Source organism: Vitis riparia, chromosome 13 (genome assembly GCF_004353265.1).
Source record: "Vitis riparia cultivar Riparia Gloire de Montpellier isolate 1030 chromosome 13, EGFV_Vit.rip_1.0, whole genome shotgun sequence".
NCBI lineage: Eukaryota > Viridiplantae > Streptophyta > Magnoliopsida > Vitales > Vitaceae > Vitis > Vitis riparia.
In genome coordinates, this window is record NC_048443.1 from 28,063,622 (window position 1) to 28,085,623 (window position 22,002).

Sequence of the window (22,002 nt, forward strand, 5' to 3'; positions counted from 1 at the left end):
TATTATTATATGAACTTCCGATTAAGGCTTTAATTAATGTTGCTTGGCATACTTAAATCCTTAAAAAATGCCGTTATTCCTTAATCCTAAAAGGGGGTCTCAGTGAATCCTAACCTACTTTGAACAAAGAAATGGAAAAAGAAATCCAGTTCCAATGATGGCACAATAAGATGAAATAAGAGGCATAGGCATATTTTATATGTCTTGGGAGGACTTTTAGACGGTCCTCAAGAGATGAGAGGTCTTGGTCTTGTAGGCTTGTAGCTACTTTACATTGTGTGGGGGAAAGCAAGACAAGGGTCTAGCTTTTGTTAGTGAAAGATGATGTGAGGTGCAAGTACAAGTTGTTTCATCTCTCTCTCTCTCTCTCTCTTTTGTCCCTCGAACTTTGGAACCTCCCACAAACCCTTTCAACCTTTTACCACTTGAGCCGGGGGCCTCGAGGGCAAGTTGTATTGCGTCTCTTCATGTTTGTTGGCTAAGAGCATCAAAAGATCCAAGCTTTACAGATATTTAACACATATCTTATAGAGTCCCACACTACTACTACTACTACTCTAATGCTTAACAGCACCATGTGCGGTTTACCACCTCCTTTTTATTAATACAGCCAACGACTATCTCTATGTACCAGTCTAGCAAGTGGCAATCCTACAACAGCTGGCGAATAAAATGTTGTAAAACTTGAAAAAATCAGCTTTATCATTGCAAGTTGCAAATGAAACTCTCCGAGATTACAGACAGACAGACAGACAGAAAGCAAGAATTGGATTTTTCCCAAAGAACTGAGGATGGGAAGCCCATGGGTGAGGTGTGTGGATTACGAACTCCAAAAGAAGGGCAACTTAACATAAGATTTTACAGAAAATGCTATGAACAATCTATCTAGTCCAAAAGAGTTAGCTTAATACATACAAGAACAATGGGCATGACGACCCAGGAAATGGAATCTGTAGTTGCTGTCAAGGCACCAACTTGGTGCCACCGCGTCAATGTTATCAAGTAGATGCTTGAGCAATATTGAGGCTACGCTCTCACCTAGGAGTCATTCTCAAATCAGTTATGAGCTACAGGTGGGCCCCATGAGAAGGGGATACCATGGTTACTTGGTGTTCATGGAACATAGGAATGGCAAGCTAGCATTAAAATGATTGGATAAATTGCATACAATGTAGGAATGTCATATCAGATTCGGACTTGGCATCATGTTGTGTCCTATTACAACTTTAAAAAGAGGAATTCTCTGGATGGTGAAAAAGTAATGCAGTGCCTCATCCGATTTTCCATGAATAAGATGACTAAAATATTCTGTGGGTCATTTGACATTACCTTGGACGTTGTGGCAGCTTTGAGACCTACTATGTGCTAACTTTAAGGATAAGAAGGTTGATATGAGTAAGATGTGAGGCTCCTAATCGAGGTACAGAGGAGTTTCCTATACCAGTCATCGGCCATAATGGAAGAAAAAACAAAGGTGGCCTTGAAGCCCAGCTCAAGTGGCAAGGGATTGGGATGAGGTTGTGGGAGGTTCCAGGTTTGAGTTTAGGGGGAAAAAAACCTAAACTAACAAAGCACTGATGCAAAATTGTTACAAAGAAACAAGCCATATAAGAAGAAAACATTGATAAAAGCCAGTGAGGAACCTCACAGTTGACTACGTCCAATAACATTTAGCCTTCAAGCACACATGCTAAACATGTTCACATAGATTGTAATATGACTGCCACAGTCATTACACACCAAGCAATTTACAAATAAAGAAAAGACACCTCAAAAAATATAGGAAAACTTATAACGGCTACACTCAAGAAGAATGAACCTGCAGTTCTTGATATGGTTCTTGTTGTTGTTGTTGTTGTTGCTGCTGTTGCTGCTCACCTTGCCAAGCCCAAACAATGTCCTTGAGTGCTGGTCTTATCTCCTGTCTCAGTATCTTCTGATATTCCAGAGTATCACCACTGGACTTCTTCATTTCCACCAAATGAAAAGACGAAGTAAACTCAAATATTTCAGCATCAATGGACAACGGCCCCTTTCTACCTTCCACTGATCCCTCCAATTTCAACAATCCTCCATCCTTCTTTTTAATTTTCAGTCTTAGGCGCCTAGCAATCTCCTCCAGTTTAGATATGATAGCTGTGGCGGGCTGCCTGGATGTAAATTGTACTTCTTTCTTTTGGTCATGGGTTGCAAACAAACCAGACAAGTCAAACCCCGTAGAAAGAGAGATGATATCAAATGCATTCAAATTGGTAGGCTGGGTAGTTTTCGACAACTCTTTCATCTCTCCGGCAGCAGCACTGTTATTCTCACAAGGGCCAAAAACTGTATCTGTGCCCAGTGGATCTAAATCCTTGACTTCTGTTTTAGTTTTCAAAGGCTTGGGGATGAACCCTCTCCTAAACCAGGGATTTACCATTATTTTTGCAATGGAAATCCTAGTATTAGGGTTTGGGTCAAGGATTTTTGACAGCAACCTGCGCACTTCAGATGGGAACCAATTGGGGCACTTATAATCTGCCTTGCCTATCTTCCTATACATCTCCATTAGATTTGAATCATGGAATGGGAGATACCCAGCCAGAAGAACAAATAAGATCACCCCACAAGACCAGATGTCAGCTTTGGCCCCATCATACCCTTTTCTATTTATCACTTCTGGCGCTACATAAGCAGGGGTTCCACAAGTTGTGTGGAGTAATCCATCTTGATGCTTTGATTCTGCAAGGGCACTCAACCCAAAATCTGTCACCTTCAGAACTCCATTCTCGTCCAGCAATAGGTTTTCTGGTTTCAAATCCCGGTGATAAACACCTCTGCTGTGGCAAAAGTCAACAGCACTGATCAACTGTTGAAAATAATTCCTTGCAAAATCCTCTGTGAGCCTTCCTTTGGCTACCTTGTTAAACAGCTCACCACCTTTGGCATATTCCATAACAAAGTAAATCTTGGTTTTGGTGGCCATGACCTCGTAAAACTGAATGACATTAGGGTGTTTTACAAGCTTCATAACAGATATCTCCCTCTTGGTCTGATCAATTAGCCCCACTTTAAAAATCTTTTCTTTGTCAATCACCTTAATGGCTACACTCTGGCCACTTTTTAGATCCCTTCCATAGTAAACCTTAGCAAAGTTTCCTTGGCCTAGTAATCTCCCGACTTCATACCTTTGCATCAGCACATTCCCCTTATTTTCCATTCTAAATTATAAAATCTAAGACACTGTGCTTAATATGTTCTCCTTCTAGTATGAAATATGTTATTCACGAGGAAGGAGTAATTAAAATCTAGAAATTCAACCGTCTTCAACAAGGTCACGATTCAACACGAGAGAGATGCTACAACTTGTGGTTTCAATGTGCATTCGGGCATGTAGCTCAAATGTGCTCTGTGATGCGTGGCCAACCTCATCAAGGATGAACAACGGATGCCCCAAGGGAGATAGGATCTCATGGGCTTCAGAGCAGCAATTCCCAACATTCACACACATCTTTCTGCATTCCCTGGTTTTTGCATTCAATGATGCAGGCCAATATAAAAGGGGAAGTGTTGAGCTTTTGCACTAAAGATCAAGAGACAAGCAAAAAGTAAGTCAATTAGCAAATCATTAATGGGAGATGAATCCGAACAAATGAACAAAAAATCAATGCATATGTTTGAAAGAGAGAAACAAATATTGGAATCATGATTCAGTGAATAATAGAAAACAAGAAAGGAAGTTCAATAAGATGCCCAACCCAATAATTGCTTTCTCTCTACACTTTTTACCGTTTAGTCAACCAGTTACAGAAAAACTTTTCTGGGAAGCCTATGTTACAAAACCCCCATGCAAACAGCCAATGAAAGTTCAGAAATTAACATGTTGTTTAAATATTCTACAATCTAAGAAGAAATCAAACAGTGATATAAGAACAAGATACTTTAGTATTACAAATAATTGTTAAACATATATTTCCAAAAATGGCAAATTTATATATCAATTGTGGATGTGGACACACTCTTTATATGACATGAGACATAAAAACTCCTGAAGATCAAATTATGGTGCATATCCATGTATATGCAGAAATATTCCTGTGCATGTTCCAGGACCACATAGGATTGAATCTACATGGCCCTAAATTAAATATAATGGCAAATAAGATAATATTATCTCCGTTTGAGCTTGCATGTGCATGTTCCAGACCCTGTAGTAAAGTAATGAATAACACAACAGAATTTTCTAACAGGCCGATTTCCTCCCCAAAATGGAAGTAACTAATTTCAAAATATACTAGCAACAATAATCGGGGTAGGGCTGGACCAACCGAAAAATGCTCTTAAAACTAATCAAAAAACATCTCAAAATCTCATCTGTCTACTTGTTTTCCAAAAACAATTCTTTTTCAAGCACAACCAACAAATTACAGAGAGGCAAACTAGACGAAAACCACGAAATTGGCCTTGATGTTTTCTCTTTCTGTTTCCTAAAACCAATTCCATAAAACTCCTTTCAAGAGAAACGAACCAAACAAGCAGATCAAGGTCCAGATTTACAATTCCAAACACATACTATTAAAAAAAATGGTCCAAATTCAGCCGCAGAATGTCACAAAACTAAAATTCAAATGCTTATGCAACAAATCATCACCAATAAACTCCAAACAAAAATAAAAGAACAGAGCACAAACACGAATTCACAGAACAAACTGGTTCCAAAAGCAAATTTTCCAAAAAAAAGAAACAATCGAACAGATCATTGAGTTATCAACAAAATGTTACAGAGAAAAAGGAGAAGAAGATCGAAATCAGAGGAAATGGCGGAAGTAGATTACCTTCGAAGAGAGGAAGCTGAGCCGGATCGAACCGTTGGAGAAGAGAGAGGAAAGACGAAGCGAAATAAGAGATGTACACTGAATCACTGAACGAGATTATAATTGGGGTGGTGGTGTCGTCGAGAGTATGTCCTCTGTGATCGAAGACATTTGTAGACACTGCACCCGGCTTCCTCTGCCAATGAATCGCGACAGCTGGCTAAAATGTTCCCACCCACCACTACTTTGTATTTATATCCGTATAACGGCAAAGACTTCTCGAAGAGCCCTAATTTAAATGCATCCAAAATTGAACTATTTTGACTACCGAATTATTTTATTTTAAAACAAGTTTGTTTTGTCATTCTTATCATAAAATATATTAAAATCATATTTTAACAATTTAAGGTTCATTGAACATGTATTTTAAAATTTGTTTTTAAAAACAAGTTTTAAAAAATATGATCAAATGAATCTAGTGAGTTTATATTGGAAAAGACTCTTTATTATCTAAAAATTGTTTTTTATTTTATTTTTAAAAATAGTTATCAATGTTAAATAATATTAAGAATTTTTAAAATAAAAAACTATTTTTAAATTACATAATTAAACAAACTCTTATTGTAAAAAAAAATATGACTTCATTAAATAACTGAAAATTAGAAAAAGGAAATACAAAATATTTTTTCAACAAAAATATACTTTACAAAAACTTTTAAGATTTTATAGGAAATTTTTTTTTCTTAAAAAAATAAAAGATATTTTTGAAAAGTTAAATAAGGATTATTTTGGCATTCTGGCCTGAATAATCTTTCTTAAAATCATCAATTAAAAATTTGTGATATTTTATTTTATATTTTGCCTACCGTAAGTTACGGTGAGACCGCCTCCACCCGATTGCACGCTATTTTGGGCGGTGTTAAATGAATAAAAAAAGTGGACCACCATGAGAGCCCAGGAAAAGAACCTTGAGCGCCCAGTGGGGCCCACATCAGCTGAACCCCCAACAAACCTACTTCTGTTGAGAGATGGATGCCACGCGTCCGCAAGCTGACACCAAGGACCACGGGAGCCCTAAAAAATCGTAATATTTATTTTATTATTTTATTTTACCAGTCTATCGTTTTGGGGTAGGCAGAGGTGGGTCCCAATGGTGAGATGTCCTTATCCCATTTTGTTATTATTTTTATTTTATTTTCAAAAATTCCCCTTGGCCCATGGTTTTTTTTAATGCATTTGGCCCATGTTTTTTTTTTTTTTTTAATTTCTTTTAAGAAAATAATAAATAAACAGATAGGATTAGGAAGGATCTGGATAAAATAAGACAGTTTTATTTTCTTTATTAAGATATTATACACTTAAAATGCAAAATTTCTTAAAAATTTTGTACTCTATTCAAAATTATTCTTATTTATAATACTATTTAATATTTAAATTATAAAATATTTTTAATCTTTATAATAAAATATATAAAATTTTACTTGAATGAATTATTTAAAATAATTTTTTACCTATAAAATATTTATAATTTTAAAAATATTTTAATTTTTAAATATTTAAAATCAATAAACCCATAGGTATTAAATGAGACATAAACGTATATCAACATGACAAGTTATTAAATGGGTTATAAGGACTGATGCGATTATGACATGGACAATTAAGTCTAACCCAAACTCAAGAATTACAATAAGACCGGTTTTTTTTTTCCATTTTCCATTTTCTATTTTTTACACATAATTTTTATATAAAAAAATATATTTATAATAAAAATTGTAAAATTTATTATCGTGACAAAACTGACACCCTAAAAAATTATAAAATTTGAAAGTAGCGAAGAATAAATCACATTCCCAGGACAGAAAAGAAGATAAAATAAAATAAGGGTAAGAAGATAGACCTGTCTACAGAATCGCATTTAGTATTCTTTCTCTACTTTGAAGCAGCCCTCTAAAGTAGTACAACAATTGAAACAAGAGGTTAAACAAAACCAATAGTACATGAAATTCAATTCAGCATCAAAGGAAAAAAACCTGGATCTGGGTCTTAGTATCTGATTCCTCTAGCTACTTCAAAGAAATGAGCAACATTCTCTTCTGGTGTACCTACCACAATTCCATGGCCAAGATTCAAAATGTGTTTCCCTTTACCAGCTTTCCTCACTGTGTCGTTTATCCGGTTGGTGATGAACTCTTTTGAACCAAATAGAACGCCCGGATCTATATTGCCCTGAACGGCCACATCGGTTCCCAGTCTCCGCCGGCCTTCAGCCATGTCAACTGTCCAATCCAAGCTCACTACATCAACACCCGTCAAAGGTAGCCTCTCGAGCAAACCCCCAGACCCGCTTGCGTAGAGAATTAGAGGGAGATTTGGATGGGTTTGTTTCACAGAATCCACAATCTGCTTTAAGTAAGGCAGGCTGAACTCCTCAAAGTCTACTGGGCTAAGTTCCGTTGCCCATGAATCGAAGATCTGAACAGCTTGAGCTCCATTGTCAGCTTGGTACTGGATGTACTTTGCCATGGAGGTTGTGAATTTCTGAAGGAGTGCATGGAGAACCTGCAAGAATATTGCAAGGCTTGTAAAATGTGGTATCATTGAGAGGAAGGCAGAAGGAATGGCAAATCATGTCTGAATCTGATCATCTCACAGAGGTTCGTTTCGTCCATGATTCAACATATTCCCTATACAGTCGAAAAGAAAATAACATATAATCTAGGATTCACACTGCTACCCTAATCACATTTCAGCAGTAATCTTTGCACATAGAACATATAACTATGGACTCCCACCCGTTAAACTTGAGGGAACATATCGGACCATCCAGATTGGAATTTTGAAACAACTGCAGGCTCCCAATGTATCTTAAGACTTAACTATGACATATATATTTCAGGAACTCTTACAATGTATGGTTACACAAAGGTGTTCAGAGATGAGATGATCAAATTTTCAAGATGATAACCAATTTATCAAAATAAATTCTCACTTGCTAACTCTGAAGTAAAAGACCGAGGCTAAGTGTGTAGGTTGGTTCTCTAGAATCTATTTCCAGAATCTTGTACAATTGATAGGTCCCATAAAGCTAGAGACACATAGTTCTGCATTACCTTGGGTTGAGAGAAAGCTAGTCTCTTTATTTTGGAGAAATGCTTTGATGAACCACCTTCAACCACATATGATGCCAGAGTAAAGGGGGCCCCAACAAAACCCAGCACTGCTGCTGCATTATCCACCTGACAGAGTAAAGTTATGAGTGAACACATCCCAAGTCTAAATACTAGGGCAAGGTATAAAAACATCAGATGCACGAATAAAATCTCAAGTTTCATCAAAGTTTCTAAGATAATAACTTCAAATTTGCAAATTTGAGATGTAAAATATTATCTCAATCATAGAAACATTACACTGGACAGTGAGAAATGAAGCAAGCCAAAGGTGTTAAGGTCAAGTGAGTTATGAAGATGGTTACGATTCATCTGATTAAAAAAGGTTGTTACTATTTAGGCACATAAATGTACATGGCAAGATCGGTTTGTCTTACCTGCATTCATGTAGTGTAAACTGAAAGTGAAACATACTTGTTGAGATTAGAAGCATGTAAGGGATTCTCACACAGTTTGGCAAAGAATAAATGAAGGTTGATAAAACGATAATTATGTGAGAAAGGTCAGGTTCCTTTCTTCTCAAGATTTTAAGTTTCCTCATGCACCATATGAAGCATCCTCTATGTCTTCTATTCAGATGGTTGACTGAAAGCAAGTTTGATCCTATTGTTTGGAATCCATATACTGTACAGAAGAGGAAGGTCAGGAGTCCTTTTCAAAGTTTGTACAATCCATTCATGGCTTCAGCCTAAGAAGTTTGAATACTTCGAGTCATATAAAAAAGGACCAACAATATCTGACCACGTTAGATTTGATCAAACTAGGAGGTTCACAAAAGAGGGAATAGGATAAATGAACAAGAAAAGAAATTCAAGACAGAAAATTAAAGAGGAGACGTGCAAGCAAAACCTCTTTTCTCAAGATTGTCAATGCTTCCCCAACATATGGAACTGAATCCTCAGGAACAAATTCTCTTACTTGTTCAACATCATCAGCTGTGCGCAAAGGATTGAATATGACAGGACCTTTACCTTTTATGATGTCAAAAGGTATGTTCATCCCCGAAAGAGGGGTAAGGATGTCTGAGAATAAAATAACCTGCCAAATTGATCAATATGACAGAAATCAGAAAAGAGATAGCAAACAAAAGGCTCATAGAAGTAACAGGAAATAAAATCATGGTAAATTTGTTGTCCACATACTGAGCTCATACTCAGCTTGCTGACAGATATGCACTGCAGAAGGATGTTCTTTCTAATATTTGTTGTTTAATATGACTATAAAGTTCTTTCTAATATTTATTTTTTTAAATGACTATAAATACGAGGAACATGGAGTTAGACATACAAATCACAACATGAAGCTCCCACAAGTCAAAATATAAGAATGAATCCTAGCAAGATGTCTTACCCCATCAGGTTTAAAAACTTTCCATGGCTGCAGAGAAATTTCCACAACAAGATCAACATTTTCTGATCTTTCACGAAATGAAGGATACTTCTCACATATGATTTGGTAACTCTGCAATAAGAAAGACTCAATAATGAGATCCAAACTAAAATCAGCATAAGCGCATATTTGTGAAATAGGGCATGCAACCAAAAAGCAAATTGCTAATAGGAACCCTCTTCCACAGGAGGAAGAATGAGATTGATTTCAGGTGTCTAGTTATGGAGTAAAATTTGAAGACGCAAATTTTAGCAAGGCATAATAGTTAACTTTCCTTGGGTAGGTTTGAGTTCAGAATATCTTGAAAAGATGCCCACATTGTCATGCTCAAGAAAACAGTATCTTCCAAATTAGTGCAACAGACCACTAAAGAAAAGGAGGATTTGAAAGTGAAAAGAGGTGAAAGGTAAATTTATACAAAATGACACCAATAATATGATCCAACCTTTGTGTATAACTTGATTTCATTTTGAAATAATATTTTGCCAGCTGAAAATCATGATAAACTCATTGAAACATAGAACAGATGTACAACATGTAGTGTTAAAACATAGATGCATAAACCTGCCTTCATGTACCTCCCTGCTTGCCTCATAAGCCAAACTGGGGGTCTTTCAACATCTTCACCTCGAACAGCAGTAAGCAAGAGGGGTTCAGTAGCATTAATAATTATTGGTTCTGCCACAGTCCCTGGATGGGAAACTCAAAAGTAAGAAAAAACTGCAGCAAACGAAGGACAATTCATTGAACTAGAAGCTTCTGCAATTTCCCAAAATGAAGCCAAATGCATAGCCTTAAGGCGGAAGTTTCATCAGGTAGCTGGGTAGTTAGAATAAAAAATCTCAAAGTTGATCGCAAATGATTCAATAATTATTCAAACCTCACACACAACCACCATTACACTCCTTTTCAATGCAGCCCTCAAAGTCTTTTAGCTTAGGCAGAGCAAAGGGATGATTGAGAAAAATTAAATCCTGATAAGATTTTTTTTTTTTTTTTTTTCCTTCTGATTCAAACCAACGACTCATCTTCAGTTATGTTGCTTGGAAAATGAAATCATGGTCAGGGCTATTGGTTGAAATTACGAGATCAACAAGCTAAATAGTTGAAAATTCCACATAACATTAGCTGAATTCTTATCCAACCATACTTTGGTCTTCCGTGAAGCACAAGCAACTCCATTAAACCACCAAAAGTCATCAAAGAGTACTCTAAAAACCTAATTGAAAAAGCTCCATTCCGTTTGATCACCGAGAAAAATGTTGGAAAACTAAAAAACAAAAATGTAAAATAAAAATCTCAAATGTAATGCTGCTTTGGTTGTCAAAACGAAGAAAGATTCACCACAACTGAGCGAAACAGCAGAATTACGCTCAGACGACAAAAATAAAGCAGTCAGCATTACACTTCCTTTCCTTTTCCCCCATTTTCTCAGCAAGCAAACAAACCGTCAAGAAAAAAATTGAAAATTCCAAAGATGACAGAAAATTCAATACCTCCAAGGGCACAGTAAATCCTGGGCTTTGAATTTGAAGGAGAAGGAGACCTCGATCTGAGGGAAGTGGAGAGAGCAGAGAAGGAAGAGATTGAGCTGCTGTAGATGCACGACATGTTTGGCTACGAGTTTAACCCTGAACTGGTTGGGGTTTCAAAGTTCCAATTCGCATTTCTCAATTCTCAGAGTCTCTGGATTTCATTTTCCTGGAAAGATAAAAAGATAAGGGAAAATCTAGGATGGGTGCATGGTTCCCCATATCCACCCTGCCACAGTGGTGCCATGTCAACACTAAACAAAAGGTCTGTTTGGTCCCACCTCTGTGGCATTTTCAGAATTTGATTCCATTAATTTTTTTTTTTTCCTTCCTTGAAATTATATTATACACTTTTTTCTATTATTTGTAAAACAAGTTTTCAAGTTGTTTTAGAAACATATGATTTATAAAAATGTTTTCACCTTAAAAAATGTTTTATGTTAAGAGAGTTCACCCCATTCACTTTGAGGATGGATTTGTCCACTTGACCGCACATGTTGTACATGAGACACGCTATGGTTAAAATATTTCTTTAGAACGTGTTTGACAAGAAGAACAATTTTTTATTTTTTAAAATAAAAAAATAAGAAAACATGTTTAATAATTAAAAATTATTTTCTATTTTATGTTCTTATGAATATAAAATATGATATTTTTTAAAAGTATTTTTTAATTGTTTTGTATTATTTTTTCTTATTTTCTAGAGGCGGTTATAAAAAATAATTATATAAGTAAATAAAATAATTTATCAAATATAAAATTTATTTTTAAAAATATTAAAAATAAGTTAAAAATATTTTAAGTTCTCAAATAAACTTTTATCCGGTAAAATATTAGACTGATTTTAAAAATCATTCTCAAAAACTATTTTTGAAAACAATTATCAAACAGAACTCTTACTATTTAAAAAAAAAAAAAAAAACAACAAATGGGTTTAATAACCATAAACCAAAAAACAATTTTTTAATTTTAAAAAGTGGTTTCAAGGATGTTTTAAAAAATAATTATACAAATATAGATAATAATTAAAAATAAAGGATTATAAATAAAAATTATTTTTAAATTATATTTAAAAATATAAAAAACAGATTAAGAACATTTCATACTCTCAAATAAACTTATCTTCTACAAACATACCAAACAATTTTTAAAAAATATTCTAAAAAATTGTTTTTCAAAGCATGAAATATATCCAAACAAACACTAGATTAAATCAATTTTATTAATTACATATATAATTCGGATACTTGAATCCAATTTGGATTATGAAAAGAAAAAAAAAAATCAAACTTGCCTCTAATCCACTTATATTTATTCTAGGCTCATCCTATCAGAAATGGAACAAAGATAAATAATTGCCTCGTAACTGAAAAGACCACCATTTGCTACAGCAAACCGGAGAATAATATATGGGTTGGCATTTGGATTGCAGAATTGAAATGGGGGCTTTGGTCAAATAACTAACACTTGAATTCAACTCATTCTACCAAAAAAGATGATGTCAGTAACACGAAACCAAAAAAACAAAAAAGAAATGAACCAAAAAGGGAAGATCATGTGCAGGTTAATCACAAGCAGAGACTTGTGTATGTGCTGTGGGGGTTGTGTCTGTGTTGTTGGAAATGAATCAGAAAATGGTGTCAGTAGTAATCCTTCTTCTGGGAGGGGCTTTCTCTACAATCTGCTTTTGCAAGTCCATGAAATCGGATCCCCTGTGGGCGAATAATCTTCGGAGATTGATCACAGAAAGCTCGTTAAAGCTACCTACTGCAAGATCAGCCTGCTCCAGATCATACCTGCAAAAGTCCCAACATTAATCTACATTAAAGTTCCAACTCCCCATAAATTGGAATGATTCTATTCCTGCAGGAAATCGCCCTGATAGATAAATGAGGGAATACTCACGCAGGGTAAGCCCCGATTAATGCCACAGCCATCATTGTACAGTTGTGAGCAGCAGTTACTCCTCTAGGATCATCCTCAAACACTACACACTTGGATGGCTTCCGATCCAGCTGCATGAAATTTAAGCAAGTGGGTGAAAACAATTGCACAAACCCAAACAACCACAAGGGGAACCTTGAGCTCACATATCTTCTAATTTTCCTTGTCATGCCCAAGGATTTTGAACTTACAAAGTGATGTTATAGGGAAAACTGATTTTCTCAAGCAAGTGAACCAATTGGCTTCTTAATCTATACTGTGGGAATGAAGTTCAATATAACTAAATCCAAAAGGAGGTGGCAGTGGGTTAGACAAGGCATAAGGGTCCATTCACTTAAATCTCCAACCTAATGAAAGCAGGATTGATCCTCTGTTTCTGGTACATCCCCCTAGAAACTCCAACCTAGCAAGTGATATGTATGATAGTGATTCTGGAAGTGTTTGAAACCATACCTTCATAGCTGCAGAAAGCAATCGATGAGCCATCGATTCCATGCCGTCTTCCTCTGTCACAATTGCCTGCAACTCCAACAAGACAACCGTCAACTAAGAGCAATTTCACATGGGCATTCATCGGAGAGAATAGAAGTCCATGTGTAAACCTTATGGGAATCATAATTGGTACCATCTATAACATCTCCAAGGCCATCTGTTCAGCTGACAGATCAAATTTTTGTTGCATTCTCCTTTTATGCATCTATTTTTCGAGATTATAGTGCAACAAATGGCCATGTTCCAGATTGAATTTTTCTCATAGGTCTAATACATTTGATGTACTTAAAAGCATACAATTCACTGGATTTGAGATTGAAAAAAGATTCCAAACAGTGACAAAATCACATTGAATTGAACGAGAGATAAAAAAAAAAAAAAAGGGAAGTTGAAACATGATCATCAGCGATCAGGTTGGATAGTCGCAAAATAGAATCCACATTTCAGGTTGAGTTTATCATTAGGATCTCACAAAGGCACATTAAATTGAACATTCTGCCAGGCTGTATCTACTCCAGCTTGTAGTGTCACAGTTATTCTACCGGGAAAAAGATGTGCCTACTCTTAAAAAAAGAAAAAAAGAAAAAAAAAAGAAAAAAAATCAACCTGGAAATATTTTTTGATTCCCATCCCTTCTAGGGCTTCAACCATGTTTTTCCGATCAAGACTTGAAACAACTGCACAAGGGATGCGAGATGTAGATACTGCATCCAGCCATTCTTCTAACCCCTCAACAGGTTTTCTAAGCTGAATGAAGAGAGGAAGAAAAAAGAAAGAAGAAGCATTATTAATTAGCTCAATAAAATCAACAAAATAACAAACAAGGATCAATGAAGCAAGCTCTCACTTTGAGAAGATTATCATAATATAATTGTGAAAGCCTTGACTTCAATCTATCTAATTCACTTTCTGATGTCTCCCAGAGCAAAAGCTGCAAGATTTTGGAAACATGTAAGGTATGCCGGTGGTCAGGTAAAGAGAAGCGATGATCAGTAGAGAACAAGATCAAAACATCTTGCAATCAAGGTAAAGAATCAAAGCACAGGAGACCATTTTCCCAAAAGAATGAAGAACCACATGAGATCATTTTCTACAGAAACACACAAACATGCCTCACGATTATCCCTTCATGCACCAGTTCAGCAGTATTTTCAATATGACAATTTTTATAATTGTACAAAAAACTCAAATAATCTGATCAAGTACACTTGATATGAACTCCAAAAATTATCAAACTTTAGCATAACTCCCGTATCACATTAGAAAAGAAAGAAGAGGAAGCAGAAGATCCCTTGCCTCATGGTACCAACACAATCCCACAAACTATCCTTAAATCAATGAGTCAAACTTCCTTCACACTATGCCGGGCACACGGGATCAGAAAGGAAAAGAAAAGAATCAATGGAAAGGAAAGCTAAGGGGAGGGTTCTCTCTTTCTTTTTCTCCTATTTAACAGTGTTGCAAATTAAAATAGAAAGGGATTCACGTTTGACACTTGGTGTCCTTGGCGTATTAAGCAAATAGGTTATATTAGTAAAGTAAAGAAGACTTTAATTTGAGATGCCTTTTCCTTACTGTCCAAACTTGCACACTTTTGGATTGTTACATGGATTGGGTAGAAGTGTCAGGTGATAAATTTGTTTTCTTCAGGTTTTTGGACGAGGATCCAGTGAAGTGACCTAATTTCCATTTTTTCCCATTCTATACCAGACCAAATTGAAGTGTATAACTAAGATAGAATGTCTTATGTGGGTTCAAGGTTATTTACAATGGATAGTTAATCAACTAATGGGCATGCAGACACATACTCTATACCCAAAATCTAATCATGTAATTGCCAACATGGATGCTTTACATGCTTTAAAATGTATGCAACATAACTTTTGTGTGAAACTGCAATGGTGGGTTCATCATGCCAAATCTCTCTCATTGTCTCTCTTTAATGATCATGTTTGTACTAAACAAGGAAAAGGGATGTTTTTAAATCATGACAAGTGAACTCAATACTTTGTTCTTTATCAGGAATGTTCTTTATGATTAATATGATGAATGCACATATTCAATTAAACCATCTGTAAGCTTGTTATAAGATACCACATATAATTTGGAAAAATTAAATTATTTTGTAGACAAAAAGCCCATGAGCATTTTTCTTGATAAGAAAAAGAAGTGCGTAACCATAGAAAGAAATGAAAATAATGTCATCAGCTGATCCCCCCTTCTCATAAGGAGTTCCCAGAATTGAGTTTACAGTTCTTGCATAGATGTTGCTGAAGGGAAAGATGGTACTACAATATAGCAATAAATAGTTTCATATTTCTCAAGGTCTTTTCATAGAATTATTAGAACAAAAATTACCAAATATAAATAAAGGAATATCAATATCGTAATACTAATAAGAAAAAACTTTTTAAACAGATTTTCTAGCTGATATATATTTTTTTTTAAGATTTATTTTTTCAAATTTGACAAGATCCCTGCTTTGTCAAAGGCAAAAAAGACAAAAAAGAAAAATAATATCCCTGATGCTCCTATCAATTGCTTAAAAATTGTAAGGAACCAAAAAATTTTAAAATAAAAAAATAAAAATAAAAATCCAGGATCTAACAAGAGCCTCTCCCATCCCAAGCTATTATTTAATATACGTTTTGTTTGTCTTAACTTCTAGGAATCAAGTGGATCAAAAAAGGAATCATTAAGGAAAACATTTACTCTGAAAAATAACAACACACTATGTCATTATTGTAAACAGTAGCTGAGAAGAAATTCCTATTCACTAATCCCCAACCTTACGCAGTACATGATCAGCACCTGCATAAAGCATCAATCTCTGCACGTCACTATCTTCTGGAATTTCCTTTCCTACACAAGAATTAAAAGTAACGGATGAATCATCAAAGTACTCAAAACATTTCCGGTTCAATATATCTTTCCTGAAAGCGACAAAAATAAATTTGACTTGATATAGAAAAAGAAAATTAATGTATGCATCTGTGGACAGATGTCATAGACTCCTGCACTCTGAAGCTAATGAAATTCTTCATCATTATGCCCTTTCATGTAACGATCTTCTGACCTCTTCTGAGATTTATAAGTCTGAAATATTTCATTAACCACTAGAAAACAAAATGAAATGTATTGTATATGTGATAAGAAGATGATGGAGTGCAGTATAGTTATCCTTTGCAGAGATTAAATTAAGAGATTCGCAAACAGATTACAAAAATGCTCAAACCAGAGCCTACATAAAAAGTTAACATTTTTTCCAATAAGATGATGACATGAAAGGAATAATCTAGCAATGAAAAGAATGTTTCTACGAATAACCAGCAATAAAGGATGTATTACTTATATGTATGCCAGTATTTTTTCAAACACTTGTGAAGAGATGCAAGAACCCATCAGCCACTAAAGTTTTACATCATTTTTAAGGTTTGCAAGCATCAGAGTTGAACCAACCACCTTATCCATAAGCCATATATGCTTGCAAAAACCAGTTAGTGTAAACCAGATAACATCATGGTGCATGAGACCTTGCTGGTAATTGTTGATCAGCTTATACAATTACCGAAGTTGTGGATATATTCCATGTCTACTATAATATGAAGGAAATTATAACAGCAAGTGGTAACAATCTTCATGATCAAAGAAATTTCAAAAAGATCCAGCTACCTTTTTCTTCTGAAAACTTTGAATATAACTAACATTGGCTCTCTCACAGGTTTGAACTCCCCAAGGAGGAAGATAAGTTTTGCAAATTACTCAACCTATATATTTTAAGAATATAAAAAGGAAAAGCCATTGAAAGAAAAAAAAAATGCTAGATACCTTCTTCAGACGCAAGCTGTTTCCAAGCATTCAACTTTAGAGACCGAGTATCTGCCTGAAACACATTATCTTTGTCATTAAATGAGAAAGTGAAGAAAAAATGACATAATGAGTTTTCAAAATATAAAATACTACGAAGTTGATAAATGTGAAAGACAATCAGTGTATCATCCAAATATTTTATCTAAACTTTTTTGGTTTCAGTTGCACAAATCCTATTCTGCTAAAATATCTTAGTATTGTTTTTGCTTTTCATAGTTCTGGAAATATGAGAAATATAAAGTAACTTTTCATGCATGTAGCTCATCTTCATCTTTCATGAGATAACAAAGTAAGAAGTGAAATTTAATATCATGCCGGTTTAAGCAAGACACCAACTACTAATAAACCTCACAAATCAGACATGCTATGTGAGATTAAAACTTTTATCGCAACCGGTTTTACCGTAACTGCCATTTGCATTCAGTGCTAGAAAAACATGTAAGATAGAACACAATATAGTGAAGACAGCATGGTGTGATACATAGAAACAGATGACCAGAGTCTATAAATTTACCACCACATTGTCCCAGGAGAAAATAAGGCCGTATGCTTCATCGGGTTTCATGGCATAACGAATTCTTTTAAGGAAACCTTCTTGCAATCTGTTGTTCAGAAAATCCTATTAACCATAAGAATCAACACCCATAAGTATTTTGCCACACAACTAAATTTATAAGAAATAACAAAAACGGACTTCTAATGTAAATGAAGGCTTACCACATCAACCTTTAGTAGCCCATTTGGCCTGAAACTCTCAAAACCCTCTCCATATTCAGCTCCAATTGCCTGAAAAGGAAAAAAAAAATACATATGAACACCACAACAACCATTTATCAAAATCACTCACCCAAAAAAGGGGAAGAAATATTGAAACCAAGAAACCCTACTCCCTCAAGCACCACCAATTTCATCAAGTTCTCTTGAAATAGAACCGATTCAAACAAGAACCCACAAACAATAACTCAAGATTTTACATGTTTTGATACGAAATACACAGATAAAAAGATAGCCCAGGGATAATAAAGAAAAACTAGGGACACCCAATATAAAAGAAGCTTAAATGGAGGAGAAAACGCAGTACCTCTTCCATGAAAACCTTGTTTGGTGTGATGGGAGACCCATTAACCGACCCATTTTCCCCGAACCCGCATGCGTTCTTGATCACCAGACGATTCACCAGGTTCGAACCCTTCAATTTCTGCAAATAATCAGCAACAAAATCAACGAAAATTTGGAAAAGAAAAAAAGATAAGAGGGAAAAATCAACATGGAGAAAAATCAAAAGGGGCATACCGATAATCTGAGCTTTGCTGGGCACTGTGAATCTCCAAGCAAAAGAGAAGGCCTCCGAGGGAGAAGATACGAGCTTCTGAAACTGGACTCCATTTCCCAGCACAAGTGGAGGAGAAGCTGTGAATTGAGTTCAGGGGCTTTTTATCGGTTTGTCCGAGAGGTTGAAACGGCGAAACCCAGTTCTCCGTTCTGAGGCAGGGAAGACAAAACGCTGCGTTTTTACTCGGATAAGGATGAAGAAAACGAAGAACTTCGTTTCTTCGTTTCTTCTCTACCGCCTCGCCTTAAAACGCTGCGTTTAGTAGCTCGTAATCTTAAATATTATTTTTAACATTTTGAAAAAAAAAATAGAATTATTTTTAAGGTAAAATTTTTTGCATTTATCATTTTTCTATTTTCACAAATAGAAAACAATTACCGTAAGAAGCTAAAAAATTCCATTTTTCAGTTTTTATGAAATATTAGTTCTTATAAATAAATTAAGTAGATTTTACTTAGAATTTAAAATAAAATATTTTATTTTTAAAAATATTTAATTTAAATATAAATTAATTAAAAATATAGTTTAATTTAATATAATTTCTACAAATCAAATTTTTTTATGAAGAAAATAATAATACAAATAATTTTTTTTTTTTACTTTAACTGAAAAGGCGAAACAATACAAATCTTATCATACATGGAGTATGTTTCAAAATAAGTCAAAATAATTTTTTTTTTTTATAAACATAATTTTTATAATTTAAATATTAAACTCTTTTTTAAGTTATAAATTTTAATAAAATTATTAAAAAATTAATTTTTTGACTTTCTATAAATCAATTCAAACATAGATTCAACCTTGTTTTGAAGCATTCAATGATCTCTTTCCAATGTTTGGTTTGAGAGACAAGCACTTGTAGTGGCTCAAATGATCTCTTAATGCAATTATAATCCCTTTCCATTGACTCATTCATCATTAGCTCAACAAACCCATATAGGTCTTTGCGTTATCCATTGTTTGGTTGGTGGGAAAATGAAGGGAAATAAATAGAGCCCAAGTTTTTAGCTCATGTTTACCATGCATGATCCTCCATTCTTCCACAGAGTTGGAAAACTCAACGTGATAAACCTTTCTCAGCTACCAAGCAGGGTGGAAATTTTATTATTATTATTATTAGTGAAAATGAGATTTAATTTCATAACAATTAGATTGTATTTGATTTGAAAAGCGTTTTCGAGTTTATATTTTCAAAATATTATATATTTTTATTTTTTTATTTTTTATTTTCATTTAGTTAAGAAAAGTTAAAACTATTTAATTTTTCATTTTTCTAAAAATAGGAAACTTTTGCTTGGTAGTAATTATTTTTTATATGGAAAATAATGAAAATAATCAAATTGTGATTATTTTTTTATTTTCTTTTCTTGGCATTGACTTAATTAAATAATTAAATTATATTTATTTATTATTTATTATTTTATTTTCTTTATTAGTTATCTTAATAGTGTAGTGGAAGATTTGTATATCTATAATTAATGATGGAATTGATATTTTGATATGTTAAAATGAATTTCTTTATAATATAAAAGTATGATATTACTGGTAAAAAAATGGAGAAGATTATAATATTATAATATTATTGATAAATATTAATATTTTTTCATAAAAAGAGTTACTACCGAGTTGGTGTTTTTACTTTTTCAATTTTTTGAACTTAGTTTTTTTTTTTTTTTAAAAAAAAGGGTTCCATTTGGGTTAAAACAGTTCTAAAAATAATTTTTAAAAATTGTTTTTAAAAATTGTTTTACAATGTTTTGTAAAACAAAAATTCACATGAAAATTTAAAATATTTGTAATCTAGTTTTAATGTTTTTAAATATGCTTTAAAAATAAGTTTTATATGTTATACTTTATTTGTAATTATTTTTTATATTTATATAATTTTAAAAAAAATAATAAAAAAATGTTTTTTTATATATATATAACTAAAATCTGTTTTGAAAAAAATTATCAAATAAGGCCTAAATATTCTTCAAACATATTCTTGTATTTACTTTTTGTAGTAGCCTTAATTTTCATTCTTATTTCTACTTAAAAAATAATCAAAAATAGACATTCATGAATAAAAGTGGAATAAATTTCCATGAAAGAAAATGGAATAAATTTCTCATTCTCGATATCATATAATATAAATATGATTTAGGAGACGAACCATAGAGAATCAAGATTATGAACAGTGGCTTGAAAATTAATACAAGACAACATAACAACACAAAATACAAGACTTTAGAAGAAAAAACTCTCAATGTTAATTACTCTACAATAGCCAAACGACTTGCCTTTACTTCCATCATCCAAAATGTCTGAACAAAACACACGAGTTTTGATCTCCATTAAGGATTATCAGGCGATCCCTGTTTCATAAGAAAAGATAAACCCTTTTAGAAACAACATCTTTTCATATTAAAAGTATCGTAAAATATTTACGATCCTATTTTGTCGAGATTTTCCGAGAGATAAAAATGTTTCATAGTAGTTGAAAGTATTTTTAAAAATCAAATATTTGAAAAAACTTGTCTTGGGATGAGGATTTCCACCTCCTCCTACACTTCCATGTCTAAAGCACGAGGGTGATACAAGTCACGTGTCCCAAGATTCTAGGTTTATCATTTACGGGATCCAAAGGTATAATCAATGATCCTAGGTTATGGAATCCAAAGATGTGGGATCCAAATATATATTATAAAAAAAATAAGACGTTTATAAAATTTAGAAAATAATTTTTAAAAAATTTAAAAATTATTTATAATATTTTAAGAAAAAGTGCTTATCACTTTCATTCACCTCTAAATGATTCATCAAAGAAAGAAATCGCCTTTTTAGCACATTATCTTGAATCGCTTTTTTTTTTTTTTTTTTTTTTGGGTGATTCTAAACTTAAAAAGTAACTATAAACTAAAAGGAAAATATCCTCCCAAACCCATTATAAATCCATCACCAATCCCAACCAGAATGAAGTTAACACACCATGAACATCCAAAGCTAAGGGGGTCTTCATGCCATGGTCATGGAACTTCCCAAGCTTCCATGAATCTTCCTCGTCCTCCACCTGCAAACAACCAGTTCATGGTGGCAGTTCATTGAAAACTCCAATTTGGAAGCAAACAACCACCTCTAGCTACCAACTTTCCTAAAAGCTTAAACGATTGAAATTTATGTAATAATTTGGTAACCCAGAACAAATTTCTTACAAACTTATACCTCCTCTGACATGTTCTTCCATTTCCCAAACCCTTCTTCTCCATCAACATCAACCAAAGCTCCGGTCTTACTGGTATGATCCATAGTGCTTTGCCTGCAAAACCCAACAAACAAACCATGGTTTTCTTCATCCACCAAGCAAAAAAGTGGGTCTTTCTCGATTTCTCCAGATTTTCAGGACTAAACCCAGAATCACAGTAATAAATACATGAACAAATGATACAAAAGCTGTGTTTTATTTTTTATTTTATGGAAATGGGCATGAAGGTGCCATA

The 22,002-nt window shown here is 33.9% G+C and overlaps 3 protein-coding genes across 3 annotated transcripts; all 3 read right to left on the reverse strand.

The window, feature by feature from the left end:
- Positions 1 to 1,606: 1,606 nt before the first annotated feature.
- Positions 1,607 to 4,925, reverse strand: LOC117928659 (CBL-interacting protein kinase 2-like). Its single transcript, XM_034848615.1, has 2 exons — positions 4,815 to 4,925; positions 1,607 to 3,562 (listed from the first exon to the last, which is right to left on the reverse strand). The coding sequence occupies exon 2, from the start codon at positions 3,197 to 3,199 to the stop codon at positions 1,805 to 1,807; it is 1,395 nt and encodes a 464-aa protein (XP_034704506.1). The 5' UTR covers positions 3,200 to 3,562; positions 4,815 to 4,925; the 3' UTR covers positions 1,607 to 1,804.
- Positions 4,926 to 6,649: 1,724 nt separating this feature from the next.
- Positions 6,650 to 11,077, reverse strand: LOC117929168 (uroporphyrinogen decarboxylase). Its single transcript, XM_034849395.1, has 6 exons — positions 10,849 to 11,077; positions 9,921 to 10,042; positions 9,314 to 9,424; positions 8,813 to 9,001; positions 7,907 to 8,032; positions 6,650 to 7,355 (listed from the first exon to the last, which is right to left on the reverse strand). Exons 1-6 carry the CDS (start codon positions 10,961 to 10,963, stop codon positions 6,840 to 6,842), a joined length of 1,179 nt encoding a protein of 392 aa, XP_034705286.1. The 5' UTR covers positions 10,964 to 11,077; the 3' UTR covers positions 6,650 to 6,839.
- Positions 11,078 to 12,221: 1,144 nt separating this feature from the next.
- LOC117929333 (5-amino-6-(5-phospho-D-ribitylamino)uracil phosphatase, chloroplastic) lies at positions 12,222 to 18,712 on the reverse strand. Its single transcript, XM_034849623.1, has 11 exons — positions 18,484 to 18,712; positions 18,272 to 18,388; positions 17,908 to 17,976; positions 17,705 to 17,809; positions 17,149 to 17,203; positions 16,109 to 16,182; positions 14,168 to 14,251; positions 13,927 to 14,067; positions 13,282 to 13,347; positions 12,790 to 12,899; positions 12,222 to 12,680 (listed from the first exon to the last, which is right to left on the reverse strand). The coding sequence occupies exons 1-11, from the start codon at positions 18,574 to 18,576 to the stop codon at positions 12,512 to 12,514; spliced, it is 1,083 nt and encodes a 360-aa protein (XP_034705514.1). The 5' UTR covers positions 18,577 to 18,712; the 3' UTR covers positions 12,222 to 12,511.
- Positions 18,713 to 22,002: the final 3,290 nt, after the last annotated feature.

Bases quoted from the DNA above. Each gene is read 5' to 3' on its own strand.
- LOC117928659 (XM_034848615.1), bottom strand. From the start codon at position 3,199: ATGGAAAATAAGGGGAATGTGCTGATGCAAAGGTATGAAGTCGGGAGA.
- LOC117929168 (XM_034849395.1), bottom strand. From the start codon at position 10,963: ATGTCGTGCATCTACAGCAGCTCAATCTCTTCCTTCTCTGCTCTCTCC. The intron at 10,043-10,848 runs GTATTGAATTTT...TTTCCCATCCAG, and splicing joins GATTTACTGTGCCCTTGGAG to GGACTGTGGCAGAACCAATA. The intron at 9,425-9,920 runs GCAGGTTTATGC...TTCTTATTGCAG, and splicing joins AAGCAGGGAGGTACATGAAG to AGTTACCAAATCATATGTGA.
- LOC117929333 (XM_034849623.1), bottom strand. From the start codon at position 18,576: ATGGAGTCCAGTTTCAGAAGCTCGTATCTTCTCCCTCGGAGGCCTTCT. The intron at 17,810-17,907 runs GTAAGCCTTCAT...TATGGTTAATAG, and splicing joins GGCTACTAAAGGTTGATGTG to GATTTTCTGAACAACAGATT. The intron at 13,348-13,926 runs GTTGATTTTTTT...TTGGAGTTGCAG, and splicing joins GAATCAAAAAATATTTCCAG to GCAATTGTGACAGAGGAAGA.